Source organism: Mustela lutreola, chromosome 6 (assembly GCF_030435805.1).
Source record: "Mustela lutreola isolate mMusLut2 chromosome 6, mMusLut2.pri, whole genome shotgun sequence".
NCBI classification, from domain to species: domain Eukaryota; kingdom Metazoa; phylum Chordata; class Mammalia; order Carnivora; family Mustelidae; genus Mustela; species Mustela lutreola.
The window spans coordinates 49,348,625-49,363,357 of NC_081295.1; the positions used below are offsets into that span (position 1 = coordinate 49,348,625).

The 14,733-nt window shown below is 38.2% G+C and overlaps 1 protein-coding gene across 2 annotated transcripts in view; it reads left to right on the plus strand.

The window, feature by feature from the left end:
- The first annotated feature begins 25 nt into the window (after positions 1–25).
- Positions 26–14,733, plus strand: part of ELOVL4 (ELOVL fatty acid elongase 4) — a 31,096-nt gene continuing 16,388 nt past the window's right edge. The window contains exon 1 of one of the 2 annotated variants that reach the window (XM_059177226.1): positions 26–446. In XM_059177226.1, the coding sequence (XP_059033209.1) occupies positions 347–446 (100 nt within the window). In that variant the 5' untranslated portion in view covers positions 26–346. The remainder of the gene's footprint in view (positions 447–14,733) is intronic. The other variant, XM_059177227.1, reaches the window with a different exon arrangement.

The window sequence follows — 14,733 nt, forward strand, 5'->3', positions numbered from 1 at the left end:
TCCGCCTCGCGCGCGGCCACGTGACTCGGGCCGAGGAGATTGGAGCGGCGGCCGCGCGAGGCGACAGACTGGTGCAGCGCCTGGCGCTCACGGCGGGATCTCCTCCTCCTCCGCTTTCTCCTAGGAGCCTGGACGGTACCTTCTACTCCGCCCGGCTAGTCGACGCGGCCGCCGCATCCCTGTCGCCGCGGCGCCCCGAGGAGAAGGAGGAGACGCAACCGGGCCGCCGCCGTTAGAGGGGTCCCCGGCTGCCGCGCACTCGGCCGGCCGTCGCCTCCGAGGTCAGCCCTCCCACGGTGTCTCCGCTTTCTCCTCCCGCTGCCGCCGGCGCCCGCTTACCGCCGAGATGGGGCTCCTGGACTCGGAGCCGGGCAGTGTCCTCAACGTGGTGTCCACGGCGCTAAACGACACCGTGGAGTTCTACCGCTGGACCTGGTCCATCGCAGGTAAAGCGGCTGCCTTCCCTGTCTTCGTCCGGCCCTGCGGGGAGACCCCCGTCCCGGGCCCTGCAGTCCCCCGCTCCCTGCGGCTGTTGGGATGCTGCGGATCAGAGGAGATGCCGGGGCGCGGGGCCCGGGATCGGGCACTGGTTAATCTGATCCGAACGTTAAGGCCTCCCCCTCCCCCCGCGACGTTTGCACGGTTTTCCTCTGAGCTTGCATCTCTTCAGCTTCTCGGATGCTGGAGCTGACATATCAGATGGAGTCTGTGCTGCTGAGAGCTCGTCGCAGGAACCACTCCGCCCTACTCCCACATCTCCCAGTCTCTTCTGACAGTTTTAACTTAGGCCCAGGATTGATTTTTAACATTTAGTAATAGTCCATTTAGCGAGATGGCCGGGGTGGCGGGGGAGGGGGGCGTTGGGGGAAGGAGGAGGGCTTTAGTGGTAGCTGTGTTTTTGCTTCTTCGGCCTCCTGGTTGCTTTGACACAACCTGCTAACCGGCTGGTATTTTGTCTAGCTCATCCATCTATAGTGTAATTTGGAGTAAAAAGTAAAAAGCCATGGCTTCTTGAACCTTGAAGAATGTCAGTTTCTGAGGCTTTTTCAACAGCTAATATGTTTGAAGTGATTGTAATGGCTTTGCGCAGTGCAGTGCAGTTAGGGGGAGGGGGAGGCTAAAATAGAGGGGAAGAAATAAGTCTTTAGGAAGGGGGTCTCTATAGCAGCACCTAGAGGTTGTCCAGCAGCTTACATATATATAGTTTTCTTATATTAGCAAACTTTTCCCTTTAGCGGCTGGAGTTTGATAGGGATCCTCAGTTGGTTGATTCTTCTAGTGGAAGTAGTTGTGCTATTATGTTATTTTTACACTTTACCATTTATTTTCTTAATTTGCTTCAATTGCTTTTAGTTTTAAAGCATCTAAAGGCTTTTGAAATAAAAAATTAGCCCAACAGGATTTTAGAAATGATCCTTATGATTTAAAATTACCTAGTCCTTTTGCAGTATTGCACTACCTCCCAGTAGCCGAAGAGACTAATGTTACATGTTGTGACTCTGCCTCCCTTCCCTAGAAATGAAAATATATTCTTGTAGTTTTGTATTTGTTGTTAGTGTAAATGGAGCAGTGGTTACAGCATGATTACAATACGTGAGATTTGTATTGTGGAGAAAATGTGTGCTGGAATTATTTCTGTATGTGACAAAATTTGTTCTTTGACATTGATGTGGCTTTAACTTCTTTAGTAGGAATCTCAAGTTTGGCACTGAGAAATAAGCTACTTAATTAGACATGGCAATTGAAAGTGGTTAAAAGGCAATTTTTAATGGAATCTTTCCTCAATCTTTCTTCTGTGTGCTGTTACACTGAAGTTATGCTGCACCTACAAAACCTGGGTAGGATATACCCTTCCCTTCATCTCTGTGATTTTGGTTATTTAGGCATTGCATCAGGGTTTCCCATTACACAACTGTGCGGAGCTGAACATCAGCTTTGGCAGATAATTGCACTTTGCATACTTCAGAGTTCAGACATTGTCAAAGTTCTCCAATCTCCATACAGTCAGAGCCACACCCAAAAGTTCCTGTCTATCATTCCCTTCCTATCTCAGAGCTTTTCTACCTCTTGTGTCTCAGAAAGACAAACTTAGCACAAAGGTAGAACACACCTGTGTTGGTTAATTCCATCCTAATGGTGCTGGTGTAAGAAATATCACAAATGAAATAGGAAATTTTATGTAGTTGCTTCATGTGAAAACTTGCTATTACCCTGGGAAGGGCATATAAAATAATAACTATAGGCTAAGCCTGAGAAATGAGAGTAGCCGCTGGAACACAAGTGACCTCTCACTAGTTAGACACAGGGAAGGAGGTATTCACCCATACTCTGGCTATCCACTTACGAAACCTGAGACTGCTTCCATGCTTTCTGTAATGAGCTGCCTAGTGTAGGCAGATGGTATTTCTTTAACCAACTTAGAGGCTTAATGGGATATAGTTTGTTCTGCCTTGCTACTGTGAAAAAGTGAAAAGAGGAATATTTTTTAGATTCAGGCAGAAGGGACCTGTACCCTGTGGTTTCCCATTTCCTTTCATCCCTATTCCATGCTCTCCATGTTCCCTTTCTTTGACTTATTCACAATGCTCAGATTCCACAAGCATCTCCTCTTGCTGTAATTTCACAAAAATCTGAGTGAATGAATTTCGAAGCCTTATTACATGAGGCTGAATAAAAAGTTGATGAGTCAGATGTTTGGAAAGAGGGGAAAATAAAGATGGGTGGAGAGAAAGATGGTCTTGAGAAATCTTAGTGTGGCGAAAGGATACAAATTATTCAGAAAACAAGATATGAACTAGGCTCTGTGCCCTTGAGTGCTTTCATGCCTAGACTGTAGTTCCATGCTTCTGCCTTTGTTTTATTTGTTCCTTAACTATGTCTCTTCACTGAAGTTTCTACCTAAGTGTAAAGGAGTATATATCTACTTTGGACTGTCATGATAAGAATAGTTTTACATTTTGTAGAATATATATTTTATATATATATATATATGTATTTTGTAGAATATATACATAGATTTTGTAGAGTATATATAGAGTATATTCCAGAGATTTATGCCCTAGGGCAAACAGTTTCTGGGAAAATACCATTTTGTGCTACCATAATCAAATGGTGCTAATAAAACACAAAACAATGTTCAAAGCAAAGTATAAAAAAGTGGGCTTTTCAAAGGTGCATATCTAGCAAATATACAATATGACCCATAGAGTATTAACACAGAAAATGTTACTTTTACTGTAATTGTTAATACTTTATACAGTGATACTAAAACTCTGAAAAAGCTGTACTTTTAGAAGAACAAGAAAAATAATTTTCTACTTCCGTATATTATATTTTTAGATATTTTGAACAAGTAAGTTAATCTCAGTTTATATTAACAGGAAAGTATAGACTGATGTAGAACTTTATACCTGCTAGTGGCATGGGAGTAGGAACTCTGATCTCAATTGTATTATATTCTTCTATTCCTTTACTTTATGAGTACATTAAAATTATTAGGACTGGGATCGTAAGCTCTCTTTCTATATATATGTATATATATATATGTATATATTCAAAATTATATGTAAATTTTTAAAACTGGTGAATCTTAATATTCTCCAATTTATAAATACCCGTTATCTACATTATCCATTGTATTTATTTTAATAAATGCTTATTAGTAGCCTTTTGTGTAACTGAAATTAGGAAAGAAGCATCCTGCAAAGTTAATAGCCAGCCTGCCTACAATAAGGCCAGATATCTCCTGAGCTGCCATATTTCTTTTTGACCACATGTTTTTAAATAGCCATTGTTTAATTGACAATGTATTGACCACAAAGACATGGTCATCCTTTTAAAATTGAACTTGTTAGATTTTTTTCTCAAGTCACACGATAATGTCATTAGTGAGTGATTTAATATTATTAACCTAATGAAGTATTTACACACATATGTGTGTGTGTATGTATGTGTGTGTGTGTGTATGGGGTGGTGCTTGGCATTACTCTCTGTTCACAGATATAGTAGCTCATATTTTGATGCAAAATTTGTGTCTACTTGGGATTTGAACTTAGAGCATAGAAGGCCAACTAAGCTGGCCTTAAATTCACTTTGGAGGGGCAGAAGGGGTTGAGTAGTATAGGAAGGAGGAGGACTGCTGTAGGATGATGATGAAATTTGGAAGCAAGGCTTATGTAATAATTTATTCTTTCCTCATCACTTACTATGTGTGGAATAGCTGTGGGCTCTGGGGAGAGAATGAGCACACTTGGTCACTGCCACCCATGCACTTATGAAGTCATGGCTGTTCCACCTTGCTTGGTATCATGGTCTGAAGGCATGATCTATGATCTGTCAGAATCAGGCCTTGCTGGCACATAGAGAAGACATAAGAGTCCTTCTTTACTATTCTTATCCTCACTTTTACCTGCACCACAGTCTTGAGTTGTAAGATTCTATTAGAATATTTTAACTGTCACCATGTGGAGTTGATGTGTATATTTTCAGAGAGTATTTGGATAGATGGACTAAGGAGAAGGGCATCAAAGACAAAAAATTCATGGAAACTGGGAATGTTTTTAACAGTCAGTGAGTCACCCTGGCTTGGTGAAACTGGGGGCTTGTGGGAAGGGACATTTAACTCAGCTCAAATAAGCTGGGGTAAAAGGTCTGTCCCAGGGAGTTCTAGGTTCCAGAGGAACATGTGTCTTACAGTATATTTATATTTGTATTATTATTTGTCACAGTCAATGTATAGTCTTTAATCTGTTATTGTGTAAATTATGTTTTGTTTGTTTGTTTAGCCTATCCTGGAAACCTAGTTACGATTTTTAATGTTTCTTTGAGAAAAGAAATTCTAAATTCTAGGCAGCTAATTCAAGAGAAATATGTGGAACATCAGCTCCTAACCTGGGATCTCCCTTTACCCATGATTTCAATGAGGTCCTAGAGTTATCCTTCTCTCTCATTACCTCCCTGAAACCTCTAGGAGGTCCATACCATTTTAGGACTTTTTGTTTGTTTGTTTGGTTCTTATTTTTGATGGCAGACTCTTAGACTTTAATATCTGATACTCTTGTCTGTTCCTCAGCAGCCTCATCATAGAACATCCAATCACAGATGAAATTACAGAAGGGTAAAACAATGCAAAATCTAAAACTGGTGCCAGGACACAGTTTTTTTTTTTTTTTTTTTTTTTTTTTAAAGATTTTATTTATTTATTTGACAGAGAGAAATTACAAGTAAGCAGAGAGGCAGGCAGAGAGAGGAGGAAGCAGGCTCCCTGCTGAGCAGAGAGCCCGATGCGGGACTCGATCCCAGGACCCTGAGATCATGACCTGAGCCGAAGGCAGCGGCTTAACCCACTGAGCCACCCAGGCGCCCCAGGACACAGTTTTATACAGTTAGATTTTTTGGCTTAGGAAGACAGGGTTTTAAGAATTACATATGTGATTATATCGGACCATGCCTTTCTGAGCCACAAAGACATGGTCATCCTTTTAAAATTGAACTTGTGGGCGCCTGGGTGGCTCAGTGGGTTAAGCCGCTGCCTTCGGCTCAGGTCATGATCTCAGGGTCCTGGGATCGAGTCCCGCATCGGGCTCTCTGCTCCGCAGGGAGCCTGCTTCCCTCTCTCTCTCTCTGTCTGCCTCTCCATCTACTTGTGATTTCTCTGTCAAATAAATAAATAAAATCTTTAAAAAAAAAAAAAAAAATTTAAAAAAAAAAAAATTTAAAATTGAACTTGTTAGATTTTTTTCTCAAGTCACACGATAATGTCATTAGTAAGTGATTTAATATTATTAACCTAAGTATTATTTTAGGATTAACTGAGTCATTTTTTATTTCAAATTAGACATATAAGAACATAGAGAAGTGTTGTGTGTCAGAACCTGTCTTTTCTCACTGTAGATGGTTCTTTCTTTTTTTTTTTTTTTTCTTTTTTGTGATCAGGACATTTCTCCTTTTAAAAATCAAGATGCTATTGTTTTATTTTCCCTTGGAATGAGAATGAATGCAAATACATTTTAAAACTCATTAGGGTTTTGAATTTTAAAAAAGACAAGGGAGGAAACACATGGCCTTTCAAACCAAGTTTACAAATTCCTTCTTAACGGGGTCAGCCAGCGTATCCTTGCCCATTGACCTGCAGCTCTAGGTAACTTGGATCCCTCCCCACTGAGTAAAACATGCACATGTCTATCTTTGTTTTTCTTGTCACACTGTTCCCTTTGCCTTCACTGCCCTTTCTCCTCTCCATCTTTCCAGGAACCCTCCTTCACAAATCCTTTCTTGGCCATGGTGCCCTAGAGCAGTTCATTTCTTCATTGGATCTTTTTCCCTTCAGCAACTACAAGTGCACTTCCTTGTGCCATTTTTTCTGTAACTCTATCGTCTTGAACTATTTTAACTTTTTTTTTTATTATTTGCCCTTTAGCTTTGTATTTTTTTCCCCAATACTAGGGAGTTCTCTTGTATTTGTTGATTTAATATGTATCAAGAGATAACACCCATAATCTAGCAAAATTTCAAATAGTGATATATTCTGGTTGCTAAACACTAACAAGGTTTGGTGTCACACTAAGTTGTGAGGAGGTTTTTTTTTTCTTTTAAAGATCTTTGCCATAAGTTAGCAATAAATTCAGCTGATGTTGACATATTTAATGAAGGAATCAAACTATTAAATCATTTATTAGCACAAAATAGTTACTTTCAAGAGATATAAAATTAGATGTAATTCTGTCTTCCTTGTCTATGCAGAAACATTGTGATGGGTGTGGAAGTGAGGAGGGCGGCATGAAATAAAGAATGGGAAGAAAACTGGACTGGAATTTAGATGTCCTAGGCTTTAGTCTTAGGCTTTAGTCTCACTAATTAGCTCTGAGAGTTTGGACAGGTCCTTTTGTTTTTCCAAACTCAATTTTTTTCATCTATAAATTGAGAGAGTTGAATTAGGTAATCTCTAAGGTCTCAGCTGGCTCTTAAATTCTGGGTATATGTGAAATTTAAAAAAATTTACGTAGGTCAAGCATTTTCAAATAAATGTATTGATTAGTGATTTTAAAACCTCACTCTGTGCAATAATTGCAATCTTTTCCAACAAACCTGTTATTAATTTGCTAAGATAGAACAAATAACAGATTCATACTTAATCCTTTTTACTTTCTTATCTGCTCTATAAGAAATAGGTAAAGGAATAGAAAAACAAGGGATACAGATATTTAAGTATCTACTTTGACATAGCACTGTTTGTTGCCATAATACTGTATCTATTTAATTATCGAGATATTTCTTGAAAAACCAAGCATTATCTATTTTGTAAAAAATAATAGCAATAACTTTAAATAATTAGGTTAATATATATTATTTATGTAACATATATAATTATACATTATATTGATTATGTAACATACCACTTCTAAGGATGGCTTGTTATGTGGTTTGGGGCAAGTTGTTCTTGATCCTTTGGGTTTCATATCGCTACCTGTCCCCTGAGGTAGTTGAAACTATATCATCTCTTATGGCCACTTTATTGAGTCCTCATAACGTCTCCTATAGTGTCTCCTTAATCTTACTTTATGTTTTTTTCTACAAGAAATGCAAAATTTTGTCATATGTTATTACAAAAGATTTTCAGTTATAGGCACTTGAGCATTTCTTATATTTGGAAGTGTGGCTTAAAATTCTTGTAAAATTGCTGCAAATATATAGGTTGTAGCATATGGGGAGACAAAAGAAATTAAATAATTTTGGTATAAGTATGTTCCTTAACCAAATGTTAATTTTAAAAATCCTGTTTTTGTCATATGTTTTTCTTTATGGAATATTGTTATTCTTAAATAGCTCTCAATATATTTTGTGACTGCATTCTACTTATAAGTCTTGGAATTTGAAAGGCAAATGCATTAGTCCACTGAAGGAATCATCTACTCCCTGTTAGATGTACTCAGAAAGGCATATGTGATTTTTGAACTAGAGTATTCAAAGGAGTAAACTTTGTTTTCATTTTTATTTATCAAGTGAAAACGTAAGCACAGATAGATATTGTTAAAGAGTTTCATGTAGTTTTGCACACCAGTGTTCATAGAAGCATTCACAGTAGCCAAGAGGTAGAAAATATCCGTTGGTGAATGACTGGATAAGCAAAATGTAGCATATACAGATGATGGAATGTTATTTAGCCTTAAAATGGAAGGAAATTCTGACACATGTCACAATATGGGTGAACCTTGATGATACCACTTATATAAGGTCTCTAAAGTAGTGTAATTCACAGAAACAGAAAGCAGAGTATTGATTGCCAGGGTTTGTAGGAAGGAGGAGATGGGGAGTTGTTCAGTGGGTATAGAGTTTCAGTTTTACCAGATGAGAAAGTTCTGGAAATTGGTTGTACAACAATGTGATAAACTTAATGTCATTGAACTGTACACTTAAAAATGGTTAAGTACATTTTACATTATGTCTTTGTTACCATAATTTTTAAAAACACTTCATATAAAATTAATATAGTACCTCTAGACATGATCTTTCTTCAGTGTTCAGTTGTAAAACCGTTGATTCTATGAAAATGAGTAAAGGAAAAGCCATTCAGAGTGGAATTGGGAGACACCTGGCTGGCTCAGTCAGAAAAGCATGCAACTCTTGATCTTGGGATTGTGGGTTTGAGCTCCATGTTGGGTGCAGAGATTACTAAAAATAAAGCAACAAATAACACTTTTAAAAATGGAGTTGGGAAGTTCTGAAGGGGGAACTCTCAGGCATGTACCACTTGTCACGGCCTACTTTACATACTCTAACCCACAGAAAGAGGCTTACTTTAACTCCTCAGCAAGAGGAAGATTTTCCTCTTGCCCAGTAACAACCCAGCCCATGAGAGGTTGCCACAATCCTGAACTCTCACCTTCTTCCAATGGATCATTCTAACCAACCCCTCCCAACTTGTTTTTCCCTCTATTAAAAGGATGCTCTCCTCCTTTGTTCTCAGGGCTTGCCGATGTTTCACCATGGTTGGCATGTCCAAAATTGTAATTTCTCTGCTGTCCTCACATAAACTCATTTTGCTGATAAACTGGCTAGTTTATTTTTGTTGACAATCTTTTATTGTTTTTTCAGCTTACAGTAAAATGGCTTTATAAAGAGAATGTATAACTGTTGCCTAAAAAAAAAGTACCCAATGGCTAAAAAGTAGCAAATAACATTTGTTATTTTTTTGCTGGACAATTTTACCAAGAACTTCACAACCCTGGAAGATAGGCCTGGAAGGCATTGTTATTTTTATATTTTTAGAAGTCTGAGAATCACAGAGATTAAGTCACTTGTGGATGAACACTGTAGTGGAAATGGGCTTAACAAGTTGTTTTGTCTCTTAGCCCGGTGCTCTTGTCTCCCCATCACACTAGCCAAGCAGGAAAGCAATAGTCAATCCTCTGACCTATATATTTTCTCTTGCTTTACCTTGTCTTGTGGTGCTATCTTATATATATAGTATCACTACTTAGAATACTAAATCTGAACAATTACCACCAGACGTAAACTAAAGAAAAACATCTGAAATACTCAAAGGTACTGTAAGGGCTGTTGTATTCAATTAAACTAAAAAGTGAAACTTATTTATTTATTTGAATCATATATATGGATATACATATATAAAGTATAAAAAATGGTATTTAGCCTGAGATGAAGTTGACTTCTGTATTATGGATTGGCTAGGACAAGGAAAGCATATCCAAAGAGAGTTATGGAGATATTTGCTAAATTTCACAGGGTAAGAACCTGAAACTATTGGTAATTAGTGAAAAGGAATAAATTCAGGTAAAATAATATTTTACCTGTTGAATATTCACCCTATAGAACTGTAAGCAAGAGAAGACTATGGCTACAGTTCCCATATATATATACATATACACACACTCCAATGGTAGCTTCAGTCTTTTTCATTATTTATTTATTTATTGCTAAAAGGAAACACCATTTCAGTTTTCTTTTCTTTTCTTTCTTTCTTTCTTTTTTGTTTTTTTTTTTTTTAAAGATTTTATTTATTTATTTGACAGACAGACAAGTAGACAGAGAGAGGCAGGCAGAGAGAGAGGAGGAAGCAGTCTCCCAGCTGAGCAGAGAGCCCGATGTGGGCTGGATCCCAGGACTCTGGGACCATGACCTGAGCCGAAGGCAGAGGCCTTAACCCACTGAGCCACCCAGGCACCTCCCATTTCAGTTTTCTTAAATCTGTAAGGTCATTAGTGGCACTAAGGGGAATGTTTGGATTTTGAACTCCCAGATTAGCAAAGGGAGGAAGTTTTATGACTGCTTTTTCTGAGAAGTCAAACAAAATATGAAAGTGGGGTGAGAAGGAAACCACTTATCTGCATTTTTATCTTGGCTTCCAGGATGTGAGGCATCATTTTTTTATATTAAACACACATATGTATATATGATATATTCATAAAATCCCATTCATAGGGAAAAGGAAAACAGTTCCAAAAGGCAGGGGAATCTGGGGCAATAATAGGTCTGAGGAAAAAATATACAATTGATTCTTGAATAATGCAGGAGTTAAGGGATGCTGATCCCCTGCATCGTCAAAAATCCACGTGAAAACAAACTGAGGGTTGCTGGGGGGAGGGGGGATGGGAGAAGGGGGGTGGGGTTATGGACATTGGGGAGGGTATGTGCTTTGGTGAATGCTGTGAAGTGTGTAAACCTGGCAATTCACAGACCTGTACCCCTGGGGATAAAAAAATTAAAAATTAAAAAAAAAATCCATGTGAAACCTTTGACTTCCTCAGAATTTAACTACTAATAGCCTACTGTTGACCAGAAACTTTACCATAACAGTTGATTAACATACATTCTTATAGTATTATATGCTGTATTCTTAATGATAAAATGAGCTAGAGAAAAGAAATGTTATTAAGAAAAACATAAAATACATTTATAGTATTGTATTTATTGAAAAAAATTCAGGTATTTAAGTGGCTCCCTGCGGTTTAAACCCATGTTGTTCAAGGGTCCAAAATATGTATATATAGAACCCTTATATATATATATATATTTAACAGTAGATTTAGATATCTTCTGCACATGGGGAAACTCACTGCTATTTATTGAGCTTCTAGTATGGGACCCTTATGGACTATGACAAGCTGTAGTGTGCATTTTATACACTTTATTTAATGTTCATAGCATGTTCATAGCATCCTTAAAGCAGGAAATAACACACTTATTCTGGAAACTAAGCAGGCTAAGGTAGAGGATATTCACAAAGGAAGATGACTGGAGCCTTATGGGTAGAGCAGACCTGGGAGAGTCTTACAAGCTATGCTGAAGAGGTTAGAATCTGTCTGGTAGCTAACAGGGAGATGCTTAATTGCTTAAAAATAGGGGATCACATTTAGCTTTTGAAAGATAATAGCAGAAGCAATGGGAGATCGACTAAAAGGGAAGAGGAGACATCACAGGGTGGGGAAACCAGGTGGATCAGTGGTTCTTCTGGATCTGTGCTTTAGTTCTAGCGTATATCTCAGGTCGTTACATGTCCATTGTACCCAGTTGTATGAAGACCCTTACTCCTCTACTTCTGCCTTCTTTCCCTCACTGATACCTAGGATCTTACTGGGGTGGAGAATTATGCATCACATTTTAGACTAGAACCTAGAAGAAGCTACTTACTATCTCTAGTTCATTGTTAGGCATGTGTTTTTCTTTTGTTTATGGCAGGTTAAATAGATGTAGATATTGTTTAAAAAAAAATAAGTGACTGATTCAGGTAGACTCTAGGAACAAATAAATAAAACAAATATATAAAATAGGCCCACATTTATGAGTAGACTCGAGTGGTTCTTCTTAGATTTTAATGTGTAAATCTCCTGGGAATCTTACTAAAACAGAGATTCTGGCTTAGGTCTGGAGTGAGGCCTGAGATTCTGCATTTCTAGTAGACATACTTTGCTGGGCTACCACACTTTGAATAGGAATGGAATAGAGAATTCTTAATTTCTTTGATAATCTACTACTATGTACAAATATGGAAAAAGAAGAATTAAAAATGTTCTTAAGCTATACATTTAAAAATATATTTAAGAAAACTGAAAAATGGGATACCTTTCTATAGAGCATTTAGTTTTTGTTTTTTGTTTTTTTACCCCCAGAGGAACTTTGTGTATCTTTTAGAACCATATTGATCAATAACTCTTGCTAATTTTACCTAAATCAAAAGGACAGTTGAGAAATGTATCCAGTATGTATTCTCACAGTGGTAGTTGCCAAAATATTTATTTTCTAGATCCTTTGTTGCCTTCATTTGGTCTGCTAGTCCTCAGCCATTTGCTGGGTACATCCAGTATTGCAAGCCTTTGTGGCTATAGAAATAACAATAAGACCCCAGTGCAGCCTGTGTGGGACACACTCAAACAGACTAAAAGGGCAGCTGCATGATATGATAGAGGTAATCACAGTGTGCTTTCACGGTTACAAAGGAAATACATATTCAGTACTTTCAAATGCAAAAAAGAGTTTATGTTGGAGGGGCTTCTTACGGAGGGCTATCAATTTGAACCTCAAAGCAACACTGTGGTTGGAATAATATTATTACCCCCATTTTACATAGCAGAATTTGTGGTTCCAAGAGTTTCAGGTCCAAGTTGTGGGACTAGCACATGATGGATAGACCTGGAATCCTGTTGTTCTTCACTTGATCTTAGCCAAAAGGCCGAGAAGCGATGGAATCCAGTTGTTCTTAATTTAAGTCCTATCCCTTGCCCCTCTACGACACTCCCTTTGTTCTGTGTGTCTTAAGTCATCACTGACTAGATTTACTTCCTACTCTTGTGCTTACTCTTGTTAATTCTAAGAATTTGGATGTCCTAAAAATTAAAAATTTTACTGATTTTTCTTTTGGGAAATGATAACTAGCTTAGACTACTTAGAGGATAAAGTTCATTCTGACTGGCAGATACCCTGAATTTTAAAAAGCTTTAAGAAAATCAGCCTTTCCAAAACAAAAAGGAGCCCTATTACAGATTTTTTTTTATTTGAGATAGACAAAGAGAGCATAAGTTGGGGGAGGGGCAGAGGAAGAGGGAGAGAGAAACCTCAAGCAGACTCCCTGCTGACCACAGAGCCCTATGCAGGGCTCCATCCCAGGACCCCAAGATCATGATCTGAACCAAAATCAGTAGTTGGACCCTCAACTGATGGAGCCACCAAGGCACCCCAATCTATTAGAGATTTTTAAGGAAGTTCTTTTAATATACATAGGGATAATTTGTTGTAAGAATTAATTACAGTTGTTTGTATATAAGTATGTGTTTCTAAAAGACTTGAATTACTTCAAAACTACTGGAGTACAAATATTATTAAAATTTGGTTTACATTTTCTTAAAAAAGAGCTTTTTAAAAACAGCTTCTCTAATTCAAAATTCAGATTTAGACTTGTTATGTATTGTTCTCCTGCATAAATTATAGGATTTGCTGTCTTCTCAGTATATAAGTTATAAAATGTTCTGTTTTCTCAGTTTAAACTCTTATAATTATGGATGGTACTTTCTCTTTAATTTGGTTAAACTCTTCTCTTGGAAAAGAGGATTTAGTGGTTTGATTATTATCAATGATAATACCAGTGCCAACATTTACTGAGCTCTTATTCTGTGTCAGGCACCATACATTTAGCAATATCTTATTCCTTCCAACAACCCTGTTATCATCCATAAAGCCAAAGAGAGTTAATGTAATTCACTCAGTGTATTTACCTAGTAAAAGAAAGCTAGGATTCTAATGTTGGTAGACTGACTTGAGAGTCAATATTTGGAACCTAGATAACTTCTCTAGATCAGGAAGAAAAGGCCTAGAAGACATAAGGACTTGACTTTTAATGGAAGGGGCTCAGATTATTCCTGACCTGTGTGAAAGGTCACACCTGTGTGAAAATGGGGTATGGATAGGGGATGGGTTACAGCAGAAGGAACAACTCTGCGGCATTCATGTGTGCTAGAACTTTTACATTTAATCATCACACATCAACCTTGTGAAGTAGCTGTTATTTCTTCACCGAAAAGAAAAGAGCAGGTGAGTCTCCATTTATAATCATCAATTGCCTACCCCATCATTTTGAAAACATCGTACTCTCTTGCTCTCCATGTTATTTTCTCTTTTCCTTTTTCTCTGCTTGCTTCACTGCCATTTCTCCCACTCTTCCCTTAAGTGTTCCCCAGGGTACAATCCTTGTTCATTTTTCTGTCATTCCATTTGCTCTTTCCCTTGTGACCTCATACCTGATGTGATTTTCATTGCCAATGAGTCCTCCATGTGTCTGCAGTGCTGGTAGAGCCTACTGGATATTTCCACCCAGCAGGTGTCCATAAGTACTTCAGACACAGGATGTTTAAAAATTCACCCAATCATCTCCTTCCAGATCTGTTCCTCTTTATGCTTTGTCCTGGATCCTGTCTTCTCTATCTCCACCACCAACCATGCCAGAATCTAGGAGTAATCCTGGAACTCTTACATCCATATCAGTCACCACGTCTAGATTTTACTTTCATATCTGCCTGTCTTGATCATCACCAGTGCAGCCCTCTAAATTCAGGTTTCCAGAACTTCTGCATTATAGTGGTGCCCAACCTGGCTGCCCACCAGAATCACCAGAGGAACTTTGAGATCACAGTCCTGGGTCCTATCCACAGAGATTTTGATTTAGTAGATCTGGGGTGGGGCCCAACAATCTTCACTTTTAACAAGCAGACGGTTCTTATGTGG